Genomic DNA, 13297 nt, shown 5'->3' with positions numbered 1-13297 from the left:
GTATACGTGGTTGGTGGTATTTTGGTGAGCATAATTCCCTTGTTTTATTTGTGGCCCCAATGTCCAGAATCCCTTATCTTCGCTTAGATTTTTCGTGTGATCACTAGAGAGACCTCAGACCTGCATTCTAGGGAAACCACAATTTCCAGGGATAGTGTTGGTGCGCCACCATGGGCAAACTCACTGACTTATTTACGACAGAGAGCTATATGTGGTAGTCTTGTGGTAATTTCCACTACCTTATATACGGTAGGGAGCTATGTTCAGAGAGTCTCTCTTCCCGTTGGCTCATGTACCTCCAACAAGTTATACTACAGTCATTCACAATTATTCATACTGATTCTGACATACACACATCTGTCTTAAAATGACCATTGCACTGTTTAAAAATCTCCCCACATCATTGGCATTGTAATGGTAAATAGAAAATAAACCACCCGTCTGTTTTCAAATATTTTCTGTATTATAAAATTTACATTTAGGCATGATCTCATTTTTTACAGCAATAAAAGGGAACAATCAAAGCATTTTCAATGACACACTGCAATTATAGTGGCGGAGAACAGAACTTAAATTGCAACATTAGCACTTGATAAAGACACGCACGGGACTTTCATTTTTCTAAACTGACTGCATACTTTCGTGCACACACACAGCTCCCCCAGTTAGGTAATTACCTTATCTGTTCAGATTCTTCTCTCTGTGAATGTGGCTCTCTTGGCGTAACTCCAATAAAAAGGAACGCTTGCCTTCTCAAGCCGGGGTCATTGCCTGGAATTCTCAGCTTTTTCAGATAGGACTGCCTCTGCCAGTGGAAAGGTAATTCTTTCAGCTTTCCCCAGTCTCGACTGCAGCAGGACACCCCCACAGCCAGGTCTTCTCCCCAGTAGTGCAGAAAGATGTCTGCCTGTCTTTTTCCCTGCTACTGCCCACTAAAACTTTCCTCTCAGCCCTCTTTATGACGTGTTCCAATGAAATCCATCATCTCTCATCCTCCTACTTTTCAACAATAGCTTCGCTTATACATTTGCAATTGTTGCAAATCTGACTTCCTCCTTCCTGCCGTTACTGTGCACAACAACACGGATAATCAGGCAGAGAAGAGAAAAATCTGCACACTCATTTAAATGGTTTTCAAAGTATGCCTAATTCTGCAGTAGAGAACACATTTTATTAGTGGGTTATATTAAAATAAGGTTTTATTAGTCAGGTTAATTGTTAATATGTTAGCTGTTAATTTTCAAATGTGTCTCTAGCAATATAGGCATTTCAGGTGAAAAATAGTGTGCATTTTTAAATGAACACGTGTGCTTTTAACTGTAAAAATAGCTTTGCATCTTATATATTAAAATCGTTTTTTTGACTGAATAGCCTGTCTTTCCTTGTTAATCTGCTAACCCATATAGCAATGCACCGCACCCTTGTGGTGGTGCTGCAAAAAAAAAAATGCTACTTGTGCAGTAGTACTGTACTCTGTGCTGTAACATGCCAAATATCCTTACATATACCCTCCTTTTGTTTTTTAGAACTTGGCTATAATCCAAGCCAATCTCTAAAAACAACTTGTTCTTTCTTTTTCTCTTAAAATGCATGTGTATTGGGATATCTTTCTCTTCCTGACGTAGTCAGTAAAATCAGTAACATTTTCATTTTTACTGATAGCACAATCAACCATCCACCCATGATTAGCACCAAGATAGCCAAACCCACTATTGAGCGTTCCCCCCAGGTTCCCCAATTAAATCTTTCCACTTCTATTATGCCCAGATTACTAATTGTAATATTGTTTTTTCGCAAATTCATTTTCATAACATGTCTTTCTTTGTGATTCAATAAATATTCCACATCTGGATCTATTGGAAAAGTATCCCTTTGAAAAAAATCGATATTTTCCACTTGGCTTTCCCAAACATCATTTGTTACATGGAACAATGTTAATCCCCCAATTGACACAATTGCATCCTTTGGAACCTGTAAATAAAAAACATTATATTTTACCTGTTTAACCACGTATGTTCCATGGTTTAAATGTACTACCGTCATGTTCTTTAAACAGGTACTGACCAACCATTTACCTCTGACCATCTTAGCCTGTGCCATTTCTTCACTCCCCATATTACTAATAATCACTTCACATCCCTCTGATATACTTGGGTCAGATTTCAATCCACAAATAGCATCTGTGGCATCAGGAACAAACGGTTTACCTGGACACATATAATTTTGTTCTTTAAATGTTACACATGTTTCCAGGTTTGGTATTAAATAAACTTCAGGTTCCCATGACTGAAATGCCACCACTTCTGGAGTCTTAATCTTAATGAATTTGTCCTCTTGCCAAAATCCCACGTTGTGTACCCACTTCGTTTGATAAATAAGTTCAGGGGCTACAAATGGGATGCATAGCAAAAATCCGATCTCTAGTCTTTCCAAGTCCACATATAACGGCATTGCATTCCCCATTTCGAATGCAATTCTTATCCGTATAAGGTCAATTTCCCTCCTGGTCAATCTTTCTATCATTTGCCGAATGATATCCTGCGAAACAAAATACAAGGGAATATGTCCTTGAATCAATTGTGAAACTGCAGTTTGAACTTCTCTCATATAATTCGTTAATAGTCTATCAACAGGACTCATTATGTTCAATATTTCATTTAAAGTTCTGTCATGCTTAAGTATTATTTTAGTCGCCCGTTGCATCACATCCGCTTGTTCATTTAGAATGATTGCAGTTTCATTTATGAATCTTACTTGTTCATCCAGTCCCCCTCTAATTCCATCTAATGTCTTTTGTATTATTTCTAGGTCAATACTCAGTTGTTGTGCTTTAGTACTCAGTGTTCCTACCGAAATAGAATTGGCTGTTGATATTGTAGTACCTATTATTGCCCCAATTATAGACATTACCATTGATATCGCGAGCATCACCGCACCTCTCTTTCCTCTCTTCTTCTTAATGTCTGCTGAATTCACGAATGTTTTTTCCAATTGCATTAATATATCTCTTATTGACTGCTTAGCGTCCTCTTTTCTTATTTCCAGCCACTCTTTAGTCTGTTCAATCTTAATTCCGGCATTGTTCAAATGTTTTTCAATCAAAATCTCAGGATCCAATGGTATGTAGATATTTTGGAAAATCATCCTTCTATCACTCATGATGAATCCTGGTGCTTCTTCTACCGCGATACCAGATGCTGGTCCAGGTTCAATGACAACCTGTGCTTCTGAATTCTTGAAGATCCCTCCAAATATCACTATTGTTAAACATGTCATCGGTATCATCTTCAATGCTGATCGCTTTGTAGCCTTGGTCTTCACCCCTCTTTGGGGCTTTCCCGGAATCCGTCCTCGCGGTCTCCAGTACTCCATCGTCTCCCGTGGCCTCTGATCCCGGAACCTCCGACCAAATAATGTTAATTGTCTAAATCAAAATAGAAAATAAACAGATTAAGTACATAGCACAATACTAATTTCCACCTTTTTGCCAAAAATAAAACATGCTTGGTAAAAATACTTCTTTTTTTTTTTTTTTTTTTTTCTGAAATTAAACACAAGTTAAAAGAAAACAAACACATATAAAACAGCATTCAATATTTAATACACTTTCTCTCTGTACACCAACCACGAGCTTCCGTTATATGTGCATTTATTTATTTATTTATTTATATTATATATTTATTTATTTATTTATTTATATTATATATTTTCACATATATTACAGTGTTTATGTGCCATCATAACAATCAACTTTTTTTTATTTTTTTTAACTTCTTTGTCACTGCCTCCTGATTACACCCATTTATTTTCTCAAGGGACTCTATCCGTTTCCACATGCTCAAGCTGCCTGATCTCATGTCTGGGATGGCATGGTTTGATTTGATTTACATGGACAAACTGCTCTATTGCTGTTTCACCTTCATTTTTCAAAATTTTATACACTACAGGAGAGACTTTATCTATAATTCGGAATGGCCCCTGCCAGGCTGCCAGAAATTTAGAATTTTTCTGTTTACTTTTCCCAAAATGAAACTTGTACACCTGATCCCCTACATTGTATTCCTTTACTGATGTCTTTTTGTCATAATATGACTTAGCACTGTCAGCAGCTCTTTCCAGATTTCTCTGCACAAAAGCAAATGCATGTTGCAAATGCCTCCTCATTTCATCAATATATTCATGAACTGTGGATGCACTCACTAGAGTTTGCTCATGTGTTCTGTATAGTAGGTGTTGTGGTAACACCATTTTCCTACCTGTTAAGACCTCATGGGGGCTAACACCTGTTGCTTTGGCAGGAGTCGACCTGATTGCCATCAAAACCAATGGTAAACGCAAATCCCAGCTGGAACCTGCTTCTGCCACAAATTTCTTTAAAATGTCCACAACAGACCTATTGCTTCTTTCAACTGTACCTGAAGACGCCGCCCGATATGCGATATGTAGTTTCCTTTTCACACCTAGTATTTGCCATACCTTACTCATTAGAGTACTTGTGAAATGACTTCCTCTGTCTGACTCAATTCTTTGTGGCAACCCAAACCTTGAGAACACATGGTTCACCAGCAATGTGGCTGCTGTTTGCGCACTACAATCTGGTGCGGGAATGCACTCAATCCATTTTGACATCAAACATACCACACTCAAAATATAGCGGTGTCCCCTGCTCGACCTTTTTAAAGGACCTACATAGTCTATTTGCAAATCTGACCATGGGAGAGTTAGGCCTCTTTTCATCAATGGTGCTCTATGCATTGGTGAAGCAGGTTTAAATTGGGCGCATACTAGACATCCTCTAGTATATAATTCCACATCTTGGGACATATGTGGCCAGTAAGCATAATCTTTTAGTATTTCTAATGTCTTTTGTGAACCTCTATGGCCTGCAGTTATGGCATCATGTGCATGGTGTAGCATTAGTCCTCTGAATGAAAGGGGTACTACCCACTGTATTTGCCCTGTTATGGACTCTCTAATCATGAGTCCATCCTGTAATCTAATTCGTGTTTTGTTCTTTAATAACACCCTCAACTCTTCTTTTCCCATACAATCATTTTCTGTTAAAGGATTTTGTTCAGGATCCATCAAATGATTATAATAGATTCCCAAAATTTGATCATTCTTTTGTGCCTCAATCAAATCTTGGTCTGGCGTGTCATGACTCCACTGCACCACCGGTTGATCTACCTCCTTTGGTGCCTTAGACCGTGTGACTGCATCAATTTGTATTTCACCCATTAAATAATCAATAGGTAGCAATTCTCCCATCACAGCCCCAATCTTAGCCAGATGGTCTGCCTTATCATTTCCCTCCTTATCCTCTCCTGGTGTTTTTAAATGCCCACGAATTTTTCTCCAGTATATTGTTAAATTATTTTCTGACACCAATTTGTCTATGGCTTGTATCATTTTTCCATGTTTAAGTGGCTTTTTGTTGTATGTAACCATGCCTCTTGCTTTCCAACCAGGCAAATACTCCACAAAGCTATTCCGTGCATAGTCAGAATCAGTCACCAGGACAATTTCACTGAACTTTTTATCAACTGCAGTAGCAATTGCTTTATAGATGGCTGCCAATTCCGCCACCTGACTGCTCCTATCTCCAATCCTCATCCCTATACTAGGAACGCCTTCACATTTCAACCAGACATTTCCTATTCCTGCCACTAATTGTTTATTACTGTCATTTTCAATGTGAAAAGCACAACCATCCACGTATACAGTTGGCAAATCCTTGCATGTTTTTTCATCAAAAGCTTTGTGTGGTGATTGTTCAAATTCCTGTAAACTAGCTTCCACATCCATTTCATTTGTTATTTGTTCAGCTGCACAGTCATGTAAGTCAGCTAACCCTTGAGCAATTGGGCTCTTTTTATTTTGTCCATATCTTACTTCTACGGGAAAACCTTGTAATGCCAGCGTCCATGAAGTGATTCTGGATTGCGCTAGATTGCCTGATCTAATTCTTTTACTTTCTAAAAATTGCAAAGGTTGATGATTTGTTTCAATAATCACCTTTTCTCCCTGAACAATGGGGCGAAAATGTTGTAGCGCCCACACAGTGGTTAATAGGGCCTTCTCACATTCATTAAATTTCATTTCAACTTGGGAAAATGCCTTACTTGCATATGCAATGGTTTTGTGATTCAAATCGTGTTTTTGTGATAACACTGCTGACATACAATGTTCAGAAAAGCCTATTTCTATAAAGAAATCCCTATCCTTTATGGGGTATGCTAAACATGGTGCCTTTACAAGACATTCCTTCAATCTAGCCACTGCATCAGATTGCTCTCTTTCCCATCTCCAGGGAGTATTTAGTTTAAGCAGTTTAGTCAATGGTTGAGTGATTTCTGCATAATTCTCAATGAACTTTCTGTTATAGCCTGTCATCCCTAATAAACTTTTTACTCCTTTCACATTTTTAGGATCTTTTAATCTTTGTATGGCCTCTACTTTCTTCCTTTGTGGATTTAGCCCATGTTCAGTCACTTCATGCCCTAGAAAGTTCACTTTTTTCTTGCACCATTGTGCTTTTTGCAAAGATACTTTGGCGCCTGCTTTCTGCAATTGGCCAAGCACATGTCTTATTTCATCAAAATGGCTTTTAAGGTTTTCATTTTTTATCAAGACATCATCCACATAAACTATTGTCCCTCTTTCCGCTGCATCCGGCATGGCCTTTCTCAAAAATATGCCAAATTCACTCCCACTATTGATGTACCCGAACGGAGCTCTAAGCCAGGCATATTGAGTCCTGTCAAATGTAAAGGAAAATAGGTGTTGTATCTCCTCTGCCAATGGCACACACCAATATCCAGATGTGAGATCTAACGTGGTAAATACATTTGAACCATGTATCTGAGCTAGGCCCTGATCAATGAATGGTAGTGGCCATCTAGATACTGGTACTCTTTTATTTAACTCTCTTAAGTCTGCACACAGCCGCCATTGACCATTTGGCTTTAACACACCTAAAATAGGCGTATTGGATGTGCTATGAATGGGCCTAATTATTCCCCGTGATTCCAAATTTTTAATAATCTCTGCCAATGATTCTAAACATGCCAGCGGTAGTCTATACTGGCGTACAAACACTGGATTTCTGCTACAACCTTCTGGTAGTGTGGCCACATGTAAATCAGTTAAACCACAATCATAAGCATCTTTTGCAAATACATCCTTGAACTCCATAAATATTTCCCTCAGAGTGCGTCGATCCTCATCGCTGTTACATGCATCCGCTAAGGAGATCTGCTCTTCTACCATTCTGGAAAATTCTGGAAACTCTTCTGGTAAAGGAATCTCAGCGCTTTCCTCTAACTGTGTGGCTGTGTCTTTTTGTAGAGCTGCCACTTTCAAATATTTTGGCATATCAGCTTCCACTTCAATGGGCTGATTTCCTGTTTCATTTTCATTTAAATTAAATATTATGCAATCCTCTTGATGGCAGCACACTGTCTCATTTGAATCATAAGGATACACAGAATGAATTTTAAACATTCCTTTGGGCTGAGAGTCCAGGTGTTCTGGCAACTCGCCCTTGGCATCTACATATTTTTCAGGAATATTCCCAATCACCATGTTATTTAAATCTGCCGTATAATGTGATTTTTGTATGGCCATTCCTAATGGGGAGTTTTCCTCTAAATGAATATCCTGACAACCTTTATTATTCACCATGATTTTTACAGATCCCTCACCAATGTCTACCAATGGAATGTATTCATAATCCAGGCCTTGCTGTTTTATGGATTCATTCAGGCATACAAATGCATCAGAGCCTTTCATCTGCTGTCCATTTTTGCATTTCAGTGTTATTGCAAACTGTTTTGTAAATGCAGGAATAATAGTATTTTTCCTCATCTGTAATTCGACTGCATAAGGAACTAGTTGTGCACAATGATAAGCCCTTCTTTTGTCTTCAAATTCAGGCGCCGGCCCACCTAGGCGCGACCATATTTTTTGATTAAGGAAATCTAACACCATACACATTCTGTTCATGATGTCATTGCCCATGTAAAATTCATTTTGTGCTCCACTCACTATCCATACATTATGGTAAATTGCTTTCTGCCCAATGCTAATTTTAAGCATGCATCTGCCTGTAATTCGGTTTTCAAAGTTTGGACTGTCCAACCCAGAAACATATTGGTTTTTAATCCTAAATTTCGGGATTTCTTCCCTCTCCATAATTTTTTGCAACAATTTCTCATTAATGAAACTCCTTTCATGTTCAAGCGCTAAAGTGGCTTTTATTGTTTTAAGATAATCATTTATACCAGCGTGAACCCATGGTTGCTCATCTTCCATGTGTATCTCTGCCAGAGTGGTAATGTGTTTTTCTGAATCTGTTTTAGGAACAATATTCTGTTTGCATGTATTCTCTTTTAAATAGAAACGTAATGTGTGTTCGTCTATGGCAGTCTGCCAATCTTTCCTTGGGTCCAAGTATATTTGTACAGGTAGTTTTTCATTGTCGCTCTGATCTTTGTCTTGACACCTTAATATAACAGTGACACTAGGTATGCAGCTATTCTGTAGATATACCTCCACAGCATCCTTTGTTTTGGCAACGGTGTGACATTCTTTTATATTGCTGTTTTGTGATTTTAGTTTCTTAGGCCTCAATGGTTTTTTGGTTAAGGACCACAGCACTCCATTCACCCCATCTATGAGAGGAGACAATCTTTTCAGGCAATCTGTCCCCATCAGAAATGGAATTTCACAAATAGATGTGATCAATACCTCTTGTTTCATTCTGTGCTTTCCTATTTTTATGTCAACCTCAGTTACACCTATGATGGGCACCTCCTCCCCATTAAAGTTATGCACTGGGCCTTGATTTGCCTTCACTGTGATCTGACTCTGTGGAGGCCTCCCTTCATTGATACTCTTTACCAGCTCCTTGGACATAATTGTGGCCTGTGCGCCAGTGTCAATCATAGCAAAGGTGTGGCATTTTTCTTCTACAGTGATGGGTGCATAATATCTGTCCTCAACTTCCTCTAATACACATAAGAAATGTGAATTCTTACTGATTTCAGGGCTCACCTTTCTCAGGCCTTTTTCACTTTTGGCTAAGCACATTGGTAAATGAAAAGACATTTTTCCCTCCTTTTTACCCATTTCTGTGCGAGATATTTTATTCATTTCTCCATGTTCAGAGGTTTTTTGGAGTGTGGCCACCGTTCGCCCATCCATCTGGGTAACATCAGAGACCACATTACAACCTTCCAACTGAACATGTGTCACAACATCATTCAGCAATTTGTCATTTTTTAATTCTGTGCATTTGTGATCATTTAGTGTAATACCAGCCCTTTCAGCCTCTTCAAAAATATGTGGCTCAAAGAATTTTTCAGGTGATTGACTTGTACCCTCCTTGTGAGTATTTCCTTTTTCTGTCTGTGTTTGGTAATTGTTTTGCTTGCCCAGGGAAGGAGCTATGGCATCCCCATTTACTCCCTGTTCACTGGTATTCCCCATGCATGAGTCATTTTTCTTAAATCTGTCCCTTTGTTCTTTTGGAATTCCTAATGTTTCTTTTTCATTTGTGCAAATCTTTACTGTTTTATTTAGCTCTAAGTTAAACCGTACCTCTTTTTTAGAAGTATTTGCACTTTCTGTCACAATTTCATTTACTGGTACTTTCATTTTTAATCCATTAGTCATCTCAGAGTCGTTATGCAAAGTTATATCAGAGCAATCTGTCATTTTGGCACTGCAGTTATCATGAGTACTTAGTCACTTTTCGGAAGCCCCCCGGTCATTGCTATGGCCATCAGCCCCCTCTTTGGAAGGTTGTTTTTGCGCTGTATAGAGCTTTCCTATTTGCTCAGCTAACATTTTCACTTGGGCCTCAAGGCATTGGAACCTTTCCACCTCTCTAGGATCCTCTTTCTGTGGCCTAGGTCGATATTGGTTGTTTTCCCCCTGATTGGATCTATTCTGATACCTCTCAGGTGATTGATACCGGTTGGGATGGTTTCTGAATTCTTGATTCATTTGTGGAGGGGAGCGGTTTGCACCCATCCTTTGATTATAGTCCCCTGGTGGGGAATCATTGTACTGGCGTGGACTGTAGTTCACGTTTTGCCTCATGTCCTGTCTCTCAGATTGTGGGTACTGGCCCCTATATTGATTTCCATTATCAGTAAATCGATCCACATATCGGGGCCTATCCTGATTACCATATATCATGGTGCTGGGATCAAATCTGCTCTGTGTCCCCAATGACTGGTAGGGACCATCATTTCTTTGATCTTGATTTTGTCTCTGGTTATTGTTCATACCTGCCATATCAGACCGGTATCTTACCCGGGGTCTATCTCCTAAATATCTAGGGCTGATGTAGCTCTCTCTATTACTAGGATCATGTGATTGGAACATTGGTACAGGCAATGGCGATCTTTGTTGATTACCCCTTTGTTCAGGTGTCACATTATTTTTACCTTGGCTTTGAGCAGACTCAAGGGACATTTTGGCTGACCTGATTTCCATTACTGTGGCTGAGGGTTCTTTAGATTTAGGCCTAGTATCTTTCATTTTATCACTTTCTCTACCCTGACAATAGAGTACCTCATATAGCTTGGTGCTTTGATGTACAATCCATTCAAGGGACTTGTCACGGTCAAATTCACGGACCAATTGGGATATGATGTCTTTCTGTAGCCCATAGAAGTATGCGGTTTTAAACTCATTGGAATTTGAGTCAAAAGATACATCAAAGCGAGAGAATGCTCTTTTTAAGTCTTGTAAAAATTGGCGAGGTGATGTATTAGGTCCAGCAGTAATAGTGTACGCAACTTTCTTTGCCTCTTGCAATGACTGAAAAGGAGAAAAATGACGCCTAATTTCTTTTTCAAACTCCAGCCATGTCATATTCTGCTGTTCATTTAATCCCCTTATGATGCTGGCCGTCGGGGCATCTAAAGTTAAATGAAAATATTGTCTGTACTGTTCCTTAGGTATCTGGAGCGCTTTAAAAATGTCATGCACCGCTTCTAAGTGATCCTCAATGCAGCATTCACCTCCCTTTTTAAATGGTTTGATCAGGGCTTTAATGGATTTCATTATTTTTATGGGGCTACTTGTTGCAATGCATGGAATTGCACTATTTTGTGATTCAATCCTGTTTTCAGGTGTATGAGATTGGTGGCTGCCCCCAATGGGAGTATCAAATCCCCCAAGGGCGCTGCAACCAAGTTCAGTCACCGGCCCAGTCACTGGGGCACTAGCTCTTTGGGCAGAGCTAGAATTCACCTCCACTCCATTGAATGTGGTACCCTGCCGCCTCTCCTGTGACCTGGGAATGCACATTTGCTGTTCTAAGTCCTTACACTTTTTAAGGAGTCTGTTGGCTTCATCATGCAAATAATTATTTTCATCACTCATTTTATTAATTGCCTCCTGCATGTCACACATTTGAATTTGGCATTCATTGAACTCTTTATTTCTTTTGTCTCTTTCTTGAATCATTTTAATCATTTCTTGTTCTACACTCTGGAGATCACCTTCTTTTTCACAATGTTCTTTTTGTAAAATCTGCATTTCTGAAACAACCTCATCTTTATCCTGCCTAATGTGATCCACTAAGGCTTTTAAGTGTGTCAATTCTTGCTCACTATCTTCAAATTGTTTCTTGCTTTTGGATAACTGAGTATCAAAGTCTCTGCATTTTAATTGCATGTCTTTTTGGCATACATCCAATTCTGCTCTCAACATTTCCTGATTTTTACTTGCCCCATCTATTTCAGTCTTTAACCTGTTAATTAGCTGAGTATCATTCTCTTGCATTCGCAGTGACTTGTTTAAAATAAACCATATTTTGCCGCATAGACGTATTAAACAGTCTTTCTCTGCACTTTTATCGGCTGCATTCAATAATCTCGTAAGGCAGACCTGAATTATGCTGCCTTCTGCAAAAATATTGTCTAGTTTTTCTTTCTGCACCTCACCCTGAATGCGGTTACTCCATTCTAAGGTACTGTTCGAAGACCAATTCCCATGTGCAAATAACTTTGCCTCTAAATATTGCACTAGATCTGAGAATGTGGTTTCCCTTTGTGACATTCTGAAATTCGTTTTTAGTGGCACACTGCTATTATAAAATGGGTTCCCTTTAATGTGCAAATGGCAGTGTGAGACACGCTTGCCACGCCCAGTAGGTACTCTATGATCACTTTCCCGGCCTGCAACGCACCATAAATATGTAGGGTATTTTGTGGAGATTTGGGGCCTGACGGTATTTTATTACCGCCGAGAAATAACTTAGCAATAATCACTCTTTGTATTCAGATTTGGCCATGTGCAACAATAATACAATGGACATGCATTATTTCAGCACCCAGACCTGCATATTTGGTATACGTGGTTGGTGGTATTTTGGTGAGCATAATTCCCTTGTTTTATTTGTGGCCCCAATGTCCAGAATCCCTTATCTTCGCTTAGATTTTTCGTGTGATCACTAGAGAGACCTCAGACCTGCATTCTAGGGAAACCACAATTTCCAGGGATAGTGTTGGTGCGCCACCATGGGCAAACTCACTGACTTATTTACGACAGAGAGCTATATGTGGTAGTCTTGTGGTAATTTCCACTACCTTATATACGGTAGGGAGCTATGTTCAGAGAGTCTCTCTTCCCGTTGGCTCATGTACCTCCAACAAGTTATACTACAGTCATTCACAATTATTCATACTGATTCTGACATACACACATCTGTCTTAAAATGACCATTGCACTGTTTAAAAATCTCCCCACATCATTGGCATTGTAATGGTAAATAGAAAATAAACCACCCGTCTGTTTTCAAATATTTTCTGTATTATAAAATTTACATTTAGGCATGATCTCATTTTTTACAGCAATAAAAGGGAACAATCAAAGCATTTTCAATGACACACTGCAATTATAGTGGCGGAGAACAGAACTTAAATTGCAACATTAGCACTTGATAAAGACACGCACGGGACTTTCATTTTTCTAAACTGACTGCATACTTTCGTGCACACACACAGCTCCCCCAGTTAGGTAATTACCTTATCTGTTCAGATTCTTCTCTCTGTGAATGTGGCTCTCTTGGCGTAACTCCAATAAAAAGGAACGCTTGCCTTCTCAAGCCGGGGTCATTGCCTGGAATTCTCAGCTTTTTCAGATAGGACTGCCTCTGCCAGTGGAAAGGTAATTCTTTCAGCTTTCCCCAGTCTCGACTGCAGCAGGACACCCCCACAGCCAGGTCTTCTCCCCAGTAGTGCAGAAAGATGTCTGCCTGTCTTTTTCCCTGCTACTGCCC

The 13297-nt window shown here is 39.3% G+C and overlaps 2 protein-coding genes across 4 annotated transcripts in view; both read right to left on the bottom strand.

Moving 5' to 3' along the window:
* GLIS1 (GLIS family zinc finger 1) overlaps positions 1-13297 on the bottom strand; it is a 1244663-nt gene that overhangs the window by 317497 nt on the left and 913869 nt on the right. The window lies entirely within an intron of this gene.
* LOC138546760 (uncharacterized) lies at positions 445-13283 on the bottom strand. Its single transcript, XM_069642163.1, has 2 exons — positions 13044-13283; positions 445-3424 (listed from the first exon to the last, which is right to left on the bottom strand). The coding sequence occupies exon 2, from the start codon at positions 3370-3372 to the stop codon at positions 1582-1584; it is 1791 nt and encodes a 596-aa protein (XP_069498264.1). The 5' UTR covers positions 3373-3424; positions 13044-13283; the 3' UTR covers positions 445-1581.

This window comes from Ambystoma mexicanum, chromosome 1q, assembly GCF_040938575.1.
Source record: "Ambystoma mexicanum isolate Mex_15411 chromosome 1q, UKY_AmexF1_1, whole genome shotgun sequence".
Classification (NCBI taxonomy): Eukaryota; Metazoa; Chordata; class Amphibia; order Caudata; family Ambystomatidae; genus Ambystoma; species Ambystoma mexicanum.
The sequence above is the reverse complement of the archived record's forward strand: the minus strand, read 5'-3'. Positions and strand labels throughout refer to the sequence as shown.